General features: G+C 38.7%; 1 protein-coding gene across 1 annotated transcript; it reads right to left on the bottom strand.

Moving 5' to 3' along the window:
• Window positions 1-125: 125 nt before the first annotated feature.
• RAB5A (RAB5A, member RAS oncogene family) lies at window positions 126-15,548 on the bottom strand. The gene is made up of 6 exons (XM_083880155.1): window positions 15,417-15,548; window positions 9,493-9,745; window positions 6,041-6,192; window positions 4,861-4,983; window positions 2,871-2,964; window positions 126-634 (listed from the first exon to the last, which is right to left on the bottom strand). The coding sequence occupies exons 2-6, from the start codon at window positions 9,653-9,655 to the stop codon at window positions 519-521; spliced, it is 648 nt and encodes a 215-aa protein (XP_083736281.1). The 5' UTR covers window positions 9,656-9,745; window positions 15,417-15,548; the 3' UTR covers window positions 126-518.
• Window positions 15,549-19,089: the final 3,541 nt, after the last annotated feature.

Raw genomic sequence — 19,089 nt, 5'->3', positions numbered from 1 at the left:
TTATTTGTAATAAAATTATTAACCTATGGAATGTATAACTAAACAGTGGATACCTGCAGAAACAACTGGTTGCATCAATACTGCAAATAAGTTTAAGTAATTTTTAGACCCTGTTTCTAAGGAGGTTTTAAAGCACAACTGAGAATTATTAAAAGACCCAATTCTATTTATTATAACAGTGATCAGTATTGAGGCTACAGGAACTGGCCAATTAGGTCCACAGAAAGTAGTTCTTCTACACCTCTAATAATAACAACTGATTTTTAAAACCTTTCAACTGAAGGAAGTTTATTCCGCTTCCATCTCTCCTCTACTGCTGAAACATTACAGCCAGTGGTGGATACATGCATGTTAAATTTTAAGGTCAAAAGAAAACTCTGTATCATGAACTTGACTATTATCGTAAGTCTCTTCGCTGTTTGGAAGCTGTACTGGACCAGGTTAAGCACTCCAATTCCATGGTTATTAACAGTTAGGAAGCAGAAGAATATTCAGAACAGTTTAAAGCAATTGATCTTTTAGTTACTACAACATTGACTCTTGGGTGGTTGTGTGGGTTCGGTAAGGTCTACTCCTCTTCCTCTGGCAGAGCTGGCTCCTGCATTCTGTGGTTCATTCTTGGGCAATTTTTTTGCTGCAAGGTGAACAGGAAGTAAGAGTTAAACCTGATTTTTTACTAAGATTAAATCACCTGAACACAACAACACATTATAGGCATATCAGTATACTCATATAATCTGATTTGATTCAGTGCATTGGTAACGAAAGAAGACACTTAACTTCTTAATGATTAGCTACTTTATCCATGATTTCCAGGAGTGAAATACATTGGTAGCTTGAGCAGTAAAATGTATCTGCACAGGTGTGCTATGCCAGTAAATGACAGCTCTTGTGAGAATCCACCCACACAGAGCAGGCTTTAAGATCAGGATGATGGTGCAAAAAGATACAGAAGCATCGAAAAGACACAAAACACAGACAGAAATGGGTCAAAAAGTTCCCAGATATCCAGCTGGAATAAGTGTTTGCAGACAACATATAAAATGGCCCTCAGCAGCAGACAAGCCATTCCTATTTTTTTCAAGCTGTCTCTTCTCCCCAGTTCTTATGAGTCAATTGACTGGCAATTTCTTTGTTGCCCTCATAACTTCAAGGCTCCTCCTCAGTATTAACATGAAAACTAAGGGTGAAAGCTGTCACCCTTCTGAGCAGTAGCTTCTAGATTTCTCTCCATCAGAAAATTGCTAAGTTCTACACAAAAGGACCTATATCTTACCTTGTTCTGTAGTTTGGCTGAACGGTTTCACTCTGAAGTAATTACTTCTGTCAGTTTTTTAAAGAACTTTTTCCAAAATTAATGAAACCCAGCCAAAAAAACCCACAGAGCAGACATTAACATGTTGTGGTGCCAGATAACCTCAGGGTGCAGGGCAAAAGGGTGGACCACAGGGATCCTCTGAGGTCCTCTCCAACTTGGGCTGTTCTACAGTTCTGTGATAAAACCCAAGAATCCACATAGTACTAAACTGCTGAGGCAATGCGCCAATAGAAAAATGTCTTCTGAGTGATGTTTTGGATTCTAGAACTGTATCTAGAACTGAATTAACATTTTTTTTTTTAACTGGAAGTTCGGAGTGAGCGCTGAAGCAGTCAATTTACAAGCAGCTGCAGCTTGCATCCAGCAATTCTTTCAACATTCTCATTTTTCGTCTTCTCTCAGCTTGAAGATCATATTTACACATGCCCCTGAGAACTGCACCCACATTTTGCAGGCCATTCCAAATTGCATACAATACTTATAACTTTGTCAAAAATTCCATTCAGAGTCTATTGCTGCACAGATCTTGTTATGATGCACTGACAAGGCTGAATTTCACCCCACTGATGTAAAATACTCACAGGGCCAAAAAGCATTGCAGACAAAACACTCAGTTACTAATTGGGCATTTTTTTCCCTCAATTTTACTTTGTAGGCTTCATTAAAATATGGAGGCAAAAATTATTGTTGATACATCAAATTTTAAAAAACCAGATTTTGGGGATTATTTTTTTTTAATAGGAAACAAACTGCACCCCTAAACACAATAATTTTGAAATTTTACCTGAACAGTACAATTGAGCATTTCTGTATCATTAAACACAGGTCTATCTTGAACATTTACGAGAAAAATCTGCTTTCCTGTCATACAGTTAAGTGTTTGTGTCTATCCCTATTTCAAGTATTTCTAGTTAATATGAAGTAAGTACTTGTTATAAAATGTTACTATACTGATAATTTAATTTGCATCTGCTGGAAGTTTGAAGGACACCACAAATTACCTCCTCCTCTCCTGACTTGGAAAGCAGAAGATTAAGATATCTCTAAAAACATTCAGTTTTAACATCAATTATGTTTTTTCACAAAATGTGAGTTAGAGAAGTGCAACAGACAAAACAGAACGAGGTTATTTGATGCTATACATTACTATTACCCACTAGCAAAGCATCTACTATAATAAACTTTCACAAGTTTATAAACCATTAAATACAATTTTGGGTAGCAACAGAACACACAAAAATTAATGGTTTATACTTACTCTTACACATTAGCATCTTTACAGAAATCCTTAAGATTATCTTAAATTGGATTTACTTTTAACATGAAGGGTCCTTTAACTTATAACTTGGACACTGAATTTAAGCACACATTGTCATTTTTGGCACAGCTTTTGGATATTAGATAGCTGCTTAAATAAAATTAAACAAATGAAGGGGCTTAAGGACAGAAATAATTTACATGAAAACAGAGATCTTAGGTTAGGAAGATTGTCATGGTCTGAATCTCATGGAAACCATTCCCTTTAAAGTTCTCAGTTTGTTCATAAACTCACCAATTGCCATGAATATTTCATTTACGTTCATAGATGTTTTGGCAGACGTCTCCATGAACAATAGGCTGTTGTCATCTGCATAAGCCTGTGCTTCCTGAAAGTTAAAATAAGAATACATTACTTCATTAAATAAAAAAGAAAACTCATACCATCAATACACACTGTACTTTTAATTGCTACAAAGGAACAATCTCTACAGCATTTTGAAAGCAAGATAGTTTGTGGAAACAGTCATCTGACAATGTTATACACCAGCTATGGAGAAGTTACAATTCCACCAATCAGTTAAACAATTAGAAGTGCATTCTTAAAGATCCCTACTAGTCTTAAAAATATCCAGGTGGATAAATCTCAGGCAAAGCTAAATAATAAATTAAAATATTTATGAAAGAGAGAACCCCAATGCAGAATATTAGTTCTGATAGTAAGAACAAATGAGCTTCAGAAAGTGCCATCAAATGTCAGGAAGTCCATATTATTAACCTGGAAAAAAGGCAGTATGTTAATTATCTATCTATCTTGAATCTTTCAGCCACTGAGGCGGATGGATCAGAACAGTTTTATTACCCTGATACAAATTCACAATTACAGCAGATAAGCAGTATTCAGTATTTTGCCATGTTACCACCCTTTTCAATATGAATTTTAATCTGACACACTGCTCATAAGGACCTTACTATTTTTGCCACTTCTTATTAGTCAATTCAGCTGAGAATCTCCAGCTTATGATTATGTAACTGCCTTTGCATTCAAAAAGAAATCTGTGAAAAAGTTGAACTACAGAATACAGAACATCTATGATGATAAGAATAATCCACAGCACTCACTAATGAAGTGACACCTGCTAATATCTATGTAATTATATCTGAAACAACACACTAACAAATACCTAGAAATCTAATATGTGATTTGCAATGAGAAAGGCTTGTCAAGCCCACAAGGAGCCCATAAATCCACAGTAGCAAACACCCTAACATTCGAAAAACATTAAGACTGTAATTGTTCAAAAAATAGTACAGGTAGGTCTACTATACTTAAATGTGATTACATTATTGATTGCAGTCATGTATGAAATTTTTGTTAAATACCACAATTTTTCATAAAACACCAAAGTCTCCTATCAACTGTCATGGAAGTCAGAATCAGAAAACTGTCAGAAAAACACCTAAACCACTGCTAACCTTATAATTCAACTCTTTATAGTTACAAAAGGATTCATTACTATATGCAGCTGTATCTCACACAGTGACCCCAAACAAATTAAAAACAGTAAATTACTGACTAATAAATACTATCTTAATTCAAATTCAGTCAATCATGAATGGACCAAAACTACCTGCAGTTAGTTTAATTCAGTTTAAAGGCTATTTTCCAATGACTTGATTAAATGTTCTAGAAGATAAACTACACCAGTGAGAGCACAGATGTAATCACTAAACAAAAAAAAAACAAAAAAAAAACAAAAAAAAAAACAAAAACAAAAAAAAAAAAACCAAAAACAAAACCACAAAAAGCTCAATAAAAATTTGAACACTGCTTCAGCAGTACAGCCTAAGCAAGTTAGGCACATCAGTCAGTTTTGTATCATATAATAATCAAAATTCTTTGTCTGACAAGCCAGACAGAAGAGTTTGCACTGAATTACTGCTATCTCATCCACTGAAATTCTAGTTACCAGTAATTTTAGGTAGAAGACAGAAAGAGGTCATATCAAAGAATGGATATTCAATTAGCCTTAAAGATACGCAAATAAATTAATTATTCCTCAAAGTCAAATTAATTATTCCAGAAAGTCTATTCCTCCATATTACTTGTACAGAAATAGTTTCTTCGGTAACATGTATAATTGAATTAGTCTCAGTTGACATTTATACTTAACAGCATGACCTCCATAATAACTAGCTAGGCTATGTATATAAGTTCCCCCTAGGTTTATTTACTATCTATTCAAACAAAATGCAATTTCTATGAACAAAAATGAGGTACATACCTGGAAATCCACAGCTCTTTTGTTAGCTAGATCAGCTTTGTTTCCTGCTAAAGCTATTACAATGTTTGGACTTGCTTGTCGCTGAAGTTCTTTGACCCAATTTTTCGCTCTGGCAAAGGACTCCTGTTAATGATTGCAAAATGATGCAACTGAGTTTTATCATCCTTTTGTACTCACCTATTATCCCCATCTCTGTTATCTACACTTCAAGCACGAAATGCCATTGCAAGGCTGCTACCTTAGTCCAAAGGCACACTCCAAATTGCCGACTGAGCTCTTAAAATGAAGCATTCCTACCTTAGCTCTCAACTGTGCTTAGCTGAGATAATGCTGAAGCAAGAAGGTAGGAAGATCTTTGTGTAGACAGAGTAAGGAAACAAGTGGTTAAGAGAGAAAGCAGGAATTTCAGTTTCTCTGGAAGATTCAAGTGTATGAACAGCTATACTGAAAAGGCCTCAAAAATACTTTTTATTTACTGAGGACTGTTCATTATGGTACACGATTTCTGGGGTTTTTTGAGAGTTTTGGGGTTTAAGTCTCATTTTATCAGGAGCAAGTGAAGCTTATCTAATCTAGGTTCAAAGAAAAAGAAATCTAATAACCTTAGGTTTTGGTCTCAATAGCTTGTGCTACCTTTCCAATCCTTAATCGAAATTTGTAAAAATAAAATATTAAAATAATGTCTTCACTGTCAGAAATTAAAGTGCTACCAGCAATAAATATGATGGCAGTACAGCTCAAACTCCATGAACTGATTTAAGGGCGGGTTAGAAACACTTCTACAAGAGGATTTTTCCTCTTTATTTCTTTTTAATAATAAAAAAGCACCACCCCCCCAAAAAAACCCCCCAAACCCCCCCACAAACAAACAAACAAATCCCCAAAAAAACAAAACCAAAAAAACCCACCTCAACCCTAGAAACAGTCTTTTAGCCAGGAAAGTTTAGAGACACAAACTGACATTACACAGCGCAATCTGGTCCAGCAGAAGGCATCCCTGCCCACAGCAGGAATGCTGGACTAGACAACCTTTAAAGGCTTCTTCCCATCCAAACCATTCTATGATTCTACAAAACGATGAATTGATTTACAAAAGCCAGTGAGAAAAAAAATAATTAAAGATCAGTGCAAGACTGGTAACTTCCAAATCCACCTTGTGCATCCCTAATCCAGTACTTACCTCGTTTGTAATGTCGTATACCACTATGGCTGCTTGTGCTCCTCTGTAGTACATGGGGGCTAAACTGTGGTACCGCTCTTGCCCAGCTGTATCCCAAATTTCAAATTTTACCGTTGTATCGTCCAGACATACAGTCTGGGTTAGAAAAGCAGCTACAAAAAAGACAGAGGTGCTGAAACCAGAAGTTTGCTTATGTCTCTATATCCATATATATAGTTACGTTCACAGAGATGCAAAACAATTCAAGCCTACTATTAAAATATAACAGGTTTGAGGCAAGCATTAGCTGACAGTCTGTAACTCTGATCAACATAGAGGAGTTATTTAAACAACTGGAATTTCCTCAAGTTAGACATAAGAAAGCAAAACCTGGAAAGAATTCCCTTTTTCATAATAGTGAATGAGTAACCATAAGCCTTCTCCCAAACCTTCTAGATATGGTCTATTGAATCAGGATGCATTTTAGTACAAGTAACAGCATCCCATCATGCTATAATCCAACAGCTCAGATATTTTCAGTTCTACACATTTATATTACTTGATAGTATCTTAAAACTTTGATTTTCAGCTCCTAACAACTTCACCTTAGCTAACGGGTCTAGAAGAAAGAAGTACTTTTTATAAGTTCTTGTTCTCCAAGCAGCTATATATTTGACTTTGCAAGTGATCTCAAGAATTTACTTCAGCACAATTCCAACAGCCTGCAGTTTCAGGGAAACTTGCAGCCATTGCTACTACAGCTGAATGCACTACCATAAAAAATGGTCTTCCAGTTACAGAAAATACTAAGTAACCCATTCCAAGTCTTCAAACAATTACTCCTAATAAAACTTTTCCATTCATAATAAAGTACAATCACAGATATGGACGAGAGTGCCCACACAAAGAGCATAGAAACCAGTATTAAAAACTAAGGTCCCACTGCTTAGCTGAAGCGGGACCTCTGATCACGAGGCACACTGAAGGACTGTGGCCAATTGAAATCAAATGTCTGAAGAGACACTGACCCATAACGCCTGCATACCTGGGATCTCATCCTGTCCTACATATTCTGAGACATCATAGCCTATGAATCATTCCAAAACTGCTGCAACCTCCAACTCATTACAGAAACCAAAGTGAAGCCAATCTTGCCCTGTAAAGGACATTGTAACTAGCATACAGCAGTGTCCCTGTCTCAGCTGGGAGCAGCAGCTGCAGGGTACTTAGCTGCTGGCTGGGGTTAAACCGTGACCAGGAGCTGACTCCTTAAGTGGTCAGGTGCTCCTGCTTCAGGGGTATTAGCATCCATCACAGATGAGCAGGCAGGCTAAGGAAGGTAAAAGCTTTGATGTTCCAATGTTAAATCAACATAAATCTCTCTAAATGCTACATATCCAAACACTGGTAGAACAGGCTCCACTTGGCAGCTCCCTAAGCAGCCCAGAACCAAAACAGAGTAGAAAAATACCATATATCTTGCATTAAACTAAAGGCTTCCTCCCTAAAACCCGCTCGATATTATATTTCTCCAAGGCAGAGACAAGATGTTAAGCAAGCTGATTTTGAAATTCTTACAGAAATTGTTCTCTTAACAGAAAAATGCACCTTCACTGCATAAATGAAGGTATGTACTTGGAAAGAGAATTAAACAAGTGGTTTATTCTATGCAATCCTCTTGTTTTCATCAAAAGTAACATTTCAGCCACTTAAAAATGCCAGTTAATTTCTGCAAAAAAGATCATTTTCTTCAACCTTGCCATGGCCATAGTAAATTGACAATTAATCATCTCTTAATTATCTGAAAGTCTATTATCTTTAACAGCCATACTTTTGTCTTAAGCAACTAACAGGCCTTGCTACACTAGTCTGAAGTGGCAAAACCACACCACCAGCATCCAACATGTCTGCCTTTAACTGCACTCCCTTTCAGATGTTTTTATCCAGATTCACAATGCACATAAGCCACTCTTTGTTAAAAGGCCCTTCTGTATACAAAGAAAATTATGCCTTAGGCAACTATAAGCCACAGAGTTAGACAGCTTTCTCTATAGAAAACTTTTCTGAATCCCAACATTGATGCATGTAATTGCTCTCAGCTGCATTATATAGCATTTCCTTGTTTCTATTTGATATAGAAGAGGCACAAGTTAATACAGATTACACTAAACTTTATATATCTGAAATTGAACTTAGGCTCTTGTTTGACCTTTCTCTAGACTTTGAACAGCGTAACAGGGTTTGGGTTATCCCAAACACTAAAACAAGAAAAAATTAAACAGAGGTTAAATGTATTTGGGATCACTGAAATGGAACAATGAATTTCACTTAATTTTAGCAGTTTTTTTAAACTAAAAACCTTGTTGATATTGGAAAGTTAATTCACTACACATCTTTGAGAATGTTTTCTGTATCACCACACAGCTGTTTATCAAAGCACACAGAAACTTTCATATTAACACCTATCCTCAAGCCATGCACAAAGCCAAAAGTGTGCATTAGTAAGGTTGCTAAAATAGAAAATATGTGGTTTTCTATTCATGCTGATAGACAGGAAAAAAAAAATACATTTAACAGCTAGAAACAGGGCAAAAGAAGAATGCAATGACATTCAGCTCATATTTATTTTTGTAAGCTTTGCAGTGTTTTTACATTTCAACAACTGTTGGTGTGTGAAGACACATACAGACCACTGAAAGGCTTTCACATAAATATTACAATGGAACAGGCTGACTCATGCAAGCTGCAACAGCAACTACTGGAGAATATTTATCAATTCATAAAATCCATACTTTGTAAAGTCTGTATGCTGTTAGGTAGTTTAAAGATATGTTTAAATTTATCCAAGGAGGAATGTAGCTTGGAGCAAAAACAACTTCAAAATACAATATAACTTAAGAAATCTGCCAAAGGGAAGATGGTAATAAAATCTGTTTAAAGTTAAACAGATTTTTCTTAAATTCTGGTAGCCAGCACCTGTTTTGTTTGAAATCATAAAATGGAAAAACAGCACAATAAATTCTGTGATTACAAACACAGAAATATATCCAGAAATGTAGCAAGTTCTCCAAAATCAAAGTCAGCATGCATAAATGACATACACAAGCTTTTTGGAAGATGCAATGCTCGTTTTTTTTCATAGAAACTAAGCTTGTAATTCTTACTAAGCAGTTACTACATGCATTAAGCACACAGCACAATTAAAAGAGCCACACACCCACTTACAAACAAAATGTAACATTAAGCCCAGGTTTCAAAACTATACATTTCAAGAACACATCTACTACCTCCACTTGAAAAGAATGTTTATGTTTAACTCAACAAGTTATAGTTCTCAATTACTGACACAGGGCTCAGATTTGATTCTTGCTGTCAATGATCCACTCTAGAAGTGCCATTACATTAAAGGTTTTCAGGGGTAAGGACAATGTAAAAACATAACATGAAACAAATTAACAGGCTAATTTTCTCACCTCCAATTGTACTTTCTTGAAATTCATGAAACTGTCCTTTTACAAAACGAAGCACCAAACTTGATTTGCCAACTGCAGACTCTCCTAAAAGTACTAGTTTGAACTGGCAAATTTTATTTCCAGCATTTGGCCCATTGGGCCTTGTTGCTCCTCGATTAGCCATGTCCAAATTAAAAAGCAGTCCTTTGTTTCAACAGCCTTTGAAAGCAAGTTCCACTGAGATCTGAATCCTGGTTCTTCTGCCAGTAACAACCTATTTTGTGGAAAGACAGTGGGTACATTAGATTTACAAACCAAGAAAGAAAAGCCTCATTCACTAATGCAATATATATAACTTGACCTAGTATTTACCAAAGTCAACAGTCCAGACTACAAGTACCATTATCACTAAGTTGCCAACAATGACCAGAATTTATGATACATGAACCAGTTACCTTCTTCAACACCTAGTTCTCCCATTAAAGCTTCAAATTAGCACATTAAAATCCAATTATGCTTCCTCTTGCAAGATCTCAGTCTCCTGTTATTTCCCAACAAATCAAGACTGATGTATAACACAACAGATTCAGACTTTCAAACAGTCACTAAGATAACAAATGACAAGAAGCAACGACTTTTCGTAATTATGCTATTGCTAACCAATATTCCAAAGTCAGCACTGCTAAAGGATGCTAAAAAATTGAGCAAATTGGGAAAACTCAAACACCACAGTAACTTCTTTGCAAATGTAGTTCTATTCACTTCTATTCCATCTATCAAAAACAATTTCCTTAAATAAAAGTACAGATCTTCACATACAAACTATTAATAACCTCTCTAATTAACTGGACTTTTTGAGAAGCAAAAGTGAAGCCTGCCATATGAAAACCAATCGACCAGTAAGAATTCCAAGTCACTTTGTACAAGCTACCAGAGAACTACCACATGATGATAAATTTCTATTTCCGATACTTACGCATGTCCTCGATCAATATTAACAACACAGATATTTGTTAAGAACAAGTATGAACAGCATATTGCTTAGCCTGCCTACTCTTCTTTCCAGCTGCTTAAAAAAACCCCACCCACAGAACTTATTCATATGGAAAGGGAAGCCTTTAGATTCTGCTGGTATCACTTCTGACCCCTAATATTTATGCTTTTACACACTTAACAGTAAATACAAAACAAAAGACCTCTCAAACTAGCCCATAATTGGGTCCTACTCCAGCTAATCTTTTATTGGCATTGAGCACACTTTGCAGGGATACAGCTTTTCTAACATCTAGGATCAGAGTACACGCTCCTAATGCAAAAAATGGCTTTAATTCATATGTTGCAAAAAAGTAAGCAAACATGTTTCAAATGACTTCCTGTATTCCTTGTGATAAAGCAACTACATTTTAAACCAAGCAGCATCTTTAGCCATCTTCCTATTTCAAAGCCCTTAGCACACAAATCAGGCACCTGAGTATTCCAGTTTGCTACAGGCCCAGCTCAGATGATAAGCCCTCCTTCTCCTTCCTAGCTCTCCCTTTGCCTCAACCCAAGTCCTGAAAAACCTTCTTTCCTGGAAAGTGCTTCAGCGGTCTAGCAGAACCCTCCCTTCAGTAAGAGACTCCCTTACAAACTAATATTCATGGAATAAATGACAACAAAAATCTTAGCATTATTTACTGGATAACATAACTGAAAAACAGATATTCCATTTCTCACTGTAAACAGAATACAGGTCTTAAAAATATTTTCAGCATCTTAGAGACACTTCTATTTGCTCATGATCCTCCTTTTCTTATATCTCTCAAAATAATATACCTTCTTTGAGGTAGGATATAACAATGTTGCATTCTGTCCTGAGTTGGTGTTCCATTTCACTATTACATCACATTTAAATCAAAAATATATATTTTTTAAAATTTCAGGTGTCCAACATTATCTATCAAGTATCACATTTTAGCTACATATTCTCTAGCAACATGTGAAAGTGTTCCACAGTGAAAGAATGAAGCAAAAAAGGACCCTGCAAATCCTACCACCATTCTTATTAAGTACCAGGTTAATTCTATACCAAGATTCTTATTCATTAAACTAATTTTGATGAAGTATTTCAGAATACAGGAATGGATCCAATTATTTAAAAAATACCAGACCTTTCATCCTTACACCATAAAACAACGATTTTGCACTTCTAGTTTGCTGGTTCTCAGACAAGACTCTTTCCCCTCCATGCTGCAGAAATATGCTTCAGAAGTTGTGGAGTGTTTTGCATAAAAATGGATCAGTGACAACAGCTAATCTCTCCCTAACTGTACTATAATAGAGAATGCAGCAAGGCATAACCAAAATAAAGGTGGCTCAGAATACTGTTAGCCATTTGTTTATCTTTTTCTTTGGAGAAGTAATGACAACAATTAAGTTATTTCTGTTTTAAAATGAAAAAACCTCATCTGTTTGCTGTAGCATTTCAGTGTGTTTGGACAACCATGAAATAATTTAAAACCCTTTAATCTTAATACATCCCATGTTTTTCCAGACTCTGCAGCATCCATAAAGACGTAAGGACAACATCCAATGACTGTGTGACTTAGTACTCCTGGGAGCAAATAACTTCTGGATGACACACAGTGAGGAAACCAAGCCACTGCACAGGTTACTCCCTGTGAGTGCTTTTTTGCTTGATGTTTCCTACACTGAGAGCAAAAGGAGGTATGAGAAAAAAACATTTAACTAATAAAAATATTTATCAGTTTCACCTGAGCATTTACAGCTTCTAGTTAATTCAGTTTTTCATCACTGACAGAACAGTAATTACTACCCTTTGCAAATCTTATTTAGAACACAAAGCTGACACAAGTTGTCAAGAAAAATATCTGATTTTTACATATGCCCAAGCTACAGAAACTATAGTTATCAGAGAACTTCAAAGTTTACATTCTTACAGCATCCCTCCCCTGAAATCATTCTAAACAGTCAGATACCATGTACAAAAATAACCAGCTCTCAAGCTGATAGAAGACTACAGTACCTGAGAAGAAGGCCATCTAAGAAACATACTGCAAACCTCATTCATTCAACAGTCACATCAATACATCTAATAAATTAATAATGAAGCCTACTAGTCATACCACCCACTTTTCGACAGCTCAGGATAAAAGAAAATGCAAGACTGAAAACCTGATAGAGCACATCCAGATGATTGTGACATATTAAAAAAGTCACTAACACCTTCTCTAAGTGTATATGGAAATCATCATCATCATCAGAAGTTTCAGATGATGCCAAAACTCTGCAGGTAAAGTTCACAACATGGCAGCATACTCACACAATAAGCAAGGGAAGTACCTGCTTAATCTGAAGAGGAGCAGCACTGCAGTTTGACAAAGCCACTACAAATGGTTTTGGCCTGTTCTTTTCACATCTGTGAGCTGAGCACACAGTGCCTCACAAAGATTCAGGAGATTTTAGTGCTACAGTCCCCCATGAACACTCCAAGTCTCGGGTAACATTCACTCTACTATTTCTTAATTCATCAGTAAAATACAAACCTGAAGAACCTGGGAGGAGTAGTACACTCAGTACCCTACACATACACTGCAAACTCAGCTCTGGTGAAAATTTCCTGGGAAAATATCCACTAATATGGCTCCCCTTCTAATTTTGTATACATTGTAATCAATATGTTTGGAATATGTAAAGAAAGAAAACCTGATCTGGCTAAGACATTTTCATTCACCTACACAAAAGCAAGTACACAGCTGCTTGACTTGAAACAAGCTCTTAAACTGATACATATTGAAGTTATGGAAGTGATCTACTAATATAAAAATCTACTAAAGAAAATATAAAAATTTTGAGATGGATGGCTTCACATGGATGGAAATGAGGGAGATTTTCTTACTTTTATAGAGTTTAACATAAAAACCCTCTATTTTTCAGTCTTGGGCAATACAAATACATAGGTCACTCTGCTAAGTAGGAACTTTCACTCTTCTCCTGAATATACCCCCCCATGACAGAGCAGGTCCATGATGAAAAACCAGAACACAAAGCCTGGAGCATATTATTAGCCAACTACTCCTGGTAATCCCACCAACTAATTTACTCGATGCTGGGTATTCTCCTCACTCCAGAAGAGAAATTTGTATGCTGTTGGACACTCTGAGTTTTATTTATGAAAGAGTCCTAAGTATTTCAACAGATCAAACCCAAATCTTATTATGCTTGAGTGTGTACAAAATACCAATAGCCCCAGCCAATACCTAAAAACTCTCAATTTAATGGTATAATTCAGTCATGTAAGCATAAGCACTGGCCTATTTTCAACTACAAGACAGCTAATACAGAAGTATCAAAGTAACACTGGTGACAAAAGCCAGCCTACTGAAGAGATTAAGACAGTGAGCACTGTTCCTACAATTAATGTGATTAAGTGTATTATCAAATACAAAGGCCACACGAAAAAATTCACGATAAATTTAAAACTGGAACATTCCACCACCTTTATATCTCATAGCAAACAACACTGTTTCTTACTAATAAACTTTTGTACACTCCATTAACGGACACAAAGCATGCAATGCTGAGGCTGCAACTATTATCTATCTACTTCAAATTCCTTTATACTGGACTTTCTTGAATGTTTTAAAAAGCAGTAACTAAAAAGCCTTACATATTAGCCACTCCTACTGACCGAATTTTCTGTTATTTCTTCCAGGTTCAGCAGAATTGCTGTGACACCTTACTGCAGTGTTCAAGACAGTAGTGACAGGGACAACCAGCAAAATGCTTGTCACATGTGAGCCAGTTTATATTGAAACATAATGAGACTGTAAGTTAAACCAGTGACTCAACACAGTTGCTGCAAAAAAATCGTAGCCCTACAATTAAAGGCAATAGCCATCTCATAAGCTCATCCAAATGGTGAATGGTACTAATTGCTTTCAGATAAACTGGTTTATCATACAGGAAATGTAAGTGATGACTATAAGACCATTGTCTCCAGCCACCTCACTTCAGCCAACATCTACCTTTTCCTGACATTTCTCATCGTGGAAGAACAATACCTACATGCAATCTGTAGGTAAGCCTGACTGTAACTCTGAAGAGTCATTATAAAACTGGAAAAAATAAAAAATGCCTCGATTTTTACTTTGCCTGAACGTTACATGAAATAAACGGATTAATTTCAGCTGCTTAATTAGCTTTTTAGCCTCTCATTTCCATCCTCAAGCTCTGAAAGAGGCATAAGATAAGAAAAAAAAAATCATTAAAAATGCCGAGAGAACAGCCTTTCATGGCCCCGTGTGGAACATTTTGATATTTTTATGCAATTCAGCTCTCCTCTAAAACATAAAAAGCCTAGGTTTGTTCCTCCGCCCTACCCTAGCTTTGTGTCTAGTTCCAATTCAGTGCGATGCAGAAGACGTCCAGCACACTAGGCCTGTCGCGATCCCCCCGATGGCGACGCGTTGTCGGGAGCATTTTATTTCCCACCTAGTTCACCGTCCTTCTCCAGACTCAAGCGAAAGGGAAAGCGAGGGGCCCGTCACCCAACCTCCCCTCCATATCTCACAAGCAGCTCAGGGGCACAGCCCTCCCGGCCGGCCCCAGACAGCGATACCTCTCTGCAGGAGCGCCCGCACGCAGGGGAGGATCCCCGCTCTGCCGGGCCCAGCCCCTCCAGCCCCCGCCGCCACCTCCCCTCCCCCGCGGCTCCCTTCCAGGCACAGGAATAGGGGAAGTGGGAAAACCGGGGGCGCCATTTTGAGCCGGGAAAGGAAAGAGCAGGCTCCCGTCCCCGCCCGCCGGGCCGCCCGCCTCGGCCGCCCGTACCGCGGCGCGACGCTCCCCTCCCGCAGCGCCGGAGGAGCGGCGGCCGGCGGGAGCCCGGGCCAGGCGCGTCCCGCCGCCGCCAGGGCCCCCCCGCGCCGCCGCCGCCTCCTCACCTGGCCGGGGTGGGGGAGCCGGGGCGGCGGCGCAGCGATGTCCGTCCGTCGGCGCGTCGGTCGGGGCTGGCGGGCGCGCCGGGGCAGGGTGGGCGGAGGAGGGGTAGGAGGGGAGGGCGGCTCCTCGGTGGGGGCGAGGGGCGGGGGCGCAGCCGTGCCTCACCCAGCCCCGCCGCCGACTTCCGCCGCCGCCTCTGCCCCGACCAAAACACACTCACACACACAACACGCACTTCCGCCGCCGCCACGTCAGGCCCGCACGCGCCGTGCTCTTCCGGTTCGCCCGCCCAGTCACGTGGCTCCCTTTCTTTCCCACCTTTTCCCCTCCTCCTTTTGTTCCCGCTCCTTCCTCCCGCCCCCCCGGGCCCGCTCGGCCGTGGGGGGTTCCCTGTCTCCCGCTTCTCCCCAGCCCCCGGTGGAAGGGACCCGCGCGTCTGCCGCCTTCCATTTACGGTGGGGGTGGTGAGGCACCGGAATGGGCGGCTCAGAGAAGTTCAGGATGCCCCATCCCTGGCGGTGTTCAAGGCAAAGCTGGGTGGGGCTCTGAGCAACCTGCTGTAGTAGGAGGTGTCCCTGCTCAAGGCAGGGGAGCTGGGACTGGATTGTCTTTACGGCCCCTCCCACTCCAAACTGTTGGGTGATTCTTTGCCAATCCCCTGGGGACCGCATTGCAGCCTGAGGAGGCCGTGAGGGGCTGGGGATCGGAGCTGGGTATCCCACACTTAGACAAGTCCTGGTTTAATCCTTTAAAAGAACCAGCTTCCAAAGCTATTGGTCAAATGAGTCGAAAGGAGAAACTACATAGGAAAACCTAAATTGTCATCGGGAATTTGCCTTTTTAAAATACTGAACAGCCACTGATAAAGCCTTACAGGTTGGCCCATTATCGTCAGAGGGCTAAAAACTGGAGAAAATGGGTTGCTAACCCAGAACAAGTCTTGATTGCTTCATACCATGAAGCATGACCTTGTGAGAGGGCAGGATAAAGGCCAGTTGGCCACAGGCTGTAAGTGGAAGCTTGTAGCGGAAACAGAACAATCATGATAAGTGTTTCTTCAGTACAGTAGCTTCTACAAGGTCTAAGAGTTGGCATTTGAAAGAAATAATAAAACAAACAAACTGGCAAGACATTTAGTAAGTTTATCAACAATGATATTTAGTAATTGGTATAATTTAATGAAGGTTGTTTAGATAGTCCATCACAGGAAATAATCAAATTGATGTGTTGTATTCTCAAAATGTTTTAGTTCAACCACATATATTTAAATGAAGCAAAAATCAAGTTATGTAAAGCCTGTGGTGTTATGCTACTTTCCCCTTCCCTAGAACAACATATCAATACTGAACATACTGAAGTGAATGGAGTGAAAACAGATTGTTCTTTTTCTTTTAATCTTCATCAGTTCTCCTTTTCCATACACTTTTCCATTGGAACCAGTTTGGTTTCAGAGTAACATTTTCCCATTTCTGCTTCATTAAGCTGAAGTTAATCACTTACATAAGTGCTTTGTGACAGGCCAATATATAACTTCAAAAAAAGTAAAGTAGTCTTTGCATTCACCAGTGATGTGAAATGCCAAACTAGCTCCAAAGAGACGTGTTTAAAAGTATACAAACTTCTTTGAGCTGTGAGTTTGCTAAATGCTTGTAAGAGCTGTCCTTTAAATCATGTAATCCTGCCCTAATACACTGTTTGTTTGCCATATCCCTCTGACTGGTCTCAATATGTTCAACTGGATTGCAGGATTTGCTGAGCAAACAGCAGATTCCTGACAAATGTGTTTTACTACACACCTGATAGGCATGCACTGGAGCACCAGTCAACCAGTCACCAGAGAGCATCCAGTCAACCTGGCAGCTGCTCGCTCACTCACTCACTCACTCACTCACCTCCCTGCAGTAAAGACAGAGAACATAATGGGAAGAACAAAAGGAGGAAATATAAAGACAGTGTAATAGATGAAGGAAAGCGGAATCAAAAAGGCAATACAAAGGAAATCACTGGCTACCTCCCATAAACAGACCAGTGTCCAGCCAGTCTCCAAGCAGCGGCCAACTTGGGAGACATCTCCTTTGTCTACCTCCATTTTTTATTGCTCAGCATAATGCTGGGTGAGATGGAATATCCCTTTGATCAGTTTGGGTCGGGTGTCCGGGCTGTATTCCACTTCCACATTTCTGGACTATCAGCAGCATTTCTCCCTGGGTGAGGCTGATGACAAAGTAGGGAAAAAGAGAAAGTCCTCACCCTGTACAAGCACTGTTCAGCAGTAATTGAAGTATTACCGTGTTATCAACAGTAGTTTACCCCCAATTCCACAAAACAGCACCATTCAGGCTGCTATGAAGAAAATTAACTCCATCTCAGCCAGACACAATACATACATAAACAGTTTTTGTAGAAAAATGTTACACTGAATCTTTAGAATTACTTGAACTAAATTCAGTTTAGAGATTAAACATGTCATACATGACATTTCGTGTTTCACTTAATCTTATCAAATAAAGGATCATACTATTTCATATGTAAGGATCATTATCTATGCTATATAGATATATAAAAATAATTTATATATATATAATAATTCATAAAATTGAAATAATCTTTCAGCTTATCAGATGTATCTAAAATTCCGGGCTAAATGGACTTTTTGATGCAGGAATTCTATTCACATGATATAGTTGCTGTTAGGAAGCCTGTTTACATGTTTAGGTTCCTGCTAGCTAACTTAACTCTTGACTGCAACCCAGAGCTGTAGCACGTCTCTTGCTTTGTGAGACGCCCAAATTGTTCACAGCTGGCTGACAGTGACAGAGTGGGACACCAAACACTAAAGGTTCACTGTGAATGTGTGAAATAGAGGCATGAGAGACTGTGGCAGTAATCAAATGACCAAGTTCCAGTTACTGTATTTCGGGTTTGACAGGTCTCTGTGAGTTCTACTGGTGAAGACAAGTTGTTGTCTGCACAAAAAGACGTTGAAGGAAAGCTCTGAAATCACACAGCTCCTACCAGTGGTTGTGGTTTCATATTTTATTTCATCGTGGTTCATATATCATATACCAAAAGTATATCACTGTGATGGGTGATATTAACAAATTTATGTTAGTAGGTCATGGTTTCACCAGGTGGCTTTCCTTCTATTTTAGCATTTCTCTGCAGAGTTTTATGTTCTTCTCAGCCTTTTCATGTTTAAATCTAATGCTAGATTGTAGTGTAAAAATAAGGGGAAGTTGACTTTAGAGGATGTGCAGAATCTCTTGTGTTTGAACTTCCCATTGTTGTTTGTTTATTATTATTATTATTATTATTATTATTATTATTATTATTATCTATAACATTCTTTTTTTTCTGTCTTCTATCTCTACTTGTGTACCTTTTCTCTGTACCTACATTGGCTTGGTCATAGCATAACATACAGAAAGTCTGCAGCACATAGAAAACAGTAATTTCCTATCTGTAAACAAATTGAATAAAAAACCATGAAAGCAACCAGGCAGTAACAGCAAAATGCATTGCCATGCCTGACGTCATTCAGATGTTTCACCACATTTGGAGTGTTTTACACGGAGTTTTCTGGCCTTCAGAGACCTTAAGGAATCTACAGACTTAGTGCTCTGACTGTGGTCTATGCCAGCACATAGTCAGAGTGAGAGCTGTGTTGCAGAACAT

This window comes from Zosterops lateralis (genome assembly GCF_965231275.1).
Source record: "Zosterops lateralis genome assembly, chromosome: 1".
Classification (NCBI taxonomy): Eukaryota; Metazoa; Chordata; class Aves; order Passeriformes; family Zosteropidae; genus Zosterops; species Zosterops lateralis.
Note: the sequence above shows the minus strand (reverse complement) of the source record. Positions and strands in the feature narration are given on the sequence as shown.

Bases quoted from the DNA above. Each gene is read 5' to 3' on its own strand.
- RAB5A (XM_083880155.1), bottom strand. From the start codon at position 9,655: ATGGCTAATCGAGGAGCAACAAGGCCCAATGGGCCAAATGCTGGAAAT. The intron at 4,984-6,040 runs GTAAGTACTGGA...AATCATTAACAG, and splicing joins TATACGACATTACAAACGAG to GAGTCCTTTGCCAGAGCGAA. The intron at 2,965-4,860 runs GTATGTACCTCA...TTTAACTTTCAG, and splicing joins AAAGAGCTGTGGATTTCCAG to GAAGCACAGGCTTATGCAGA.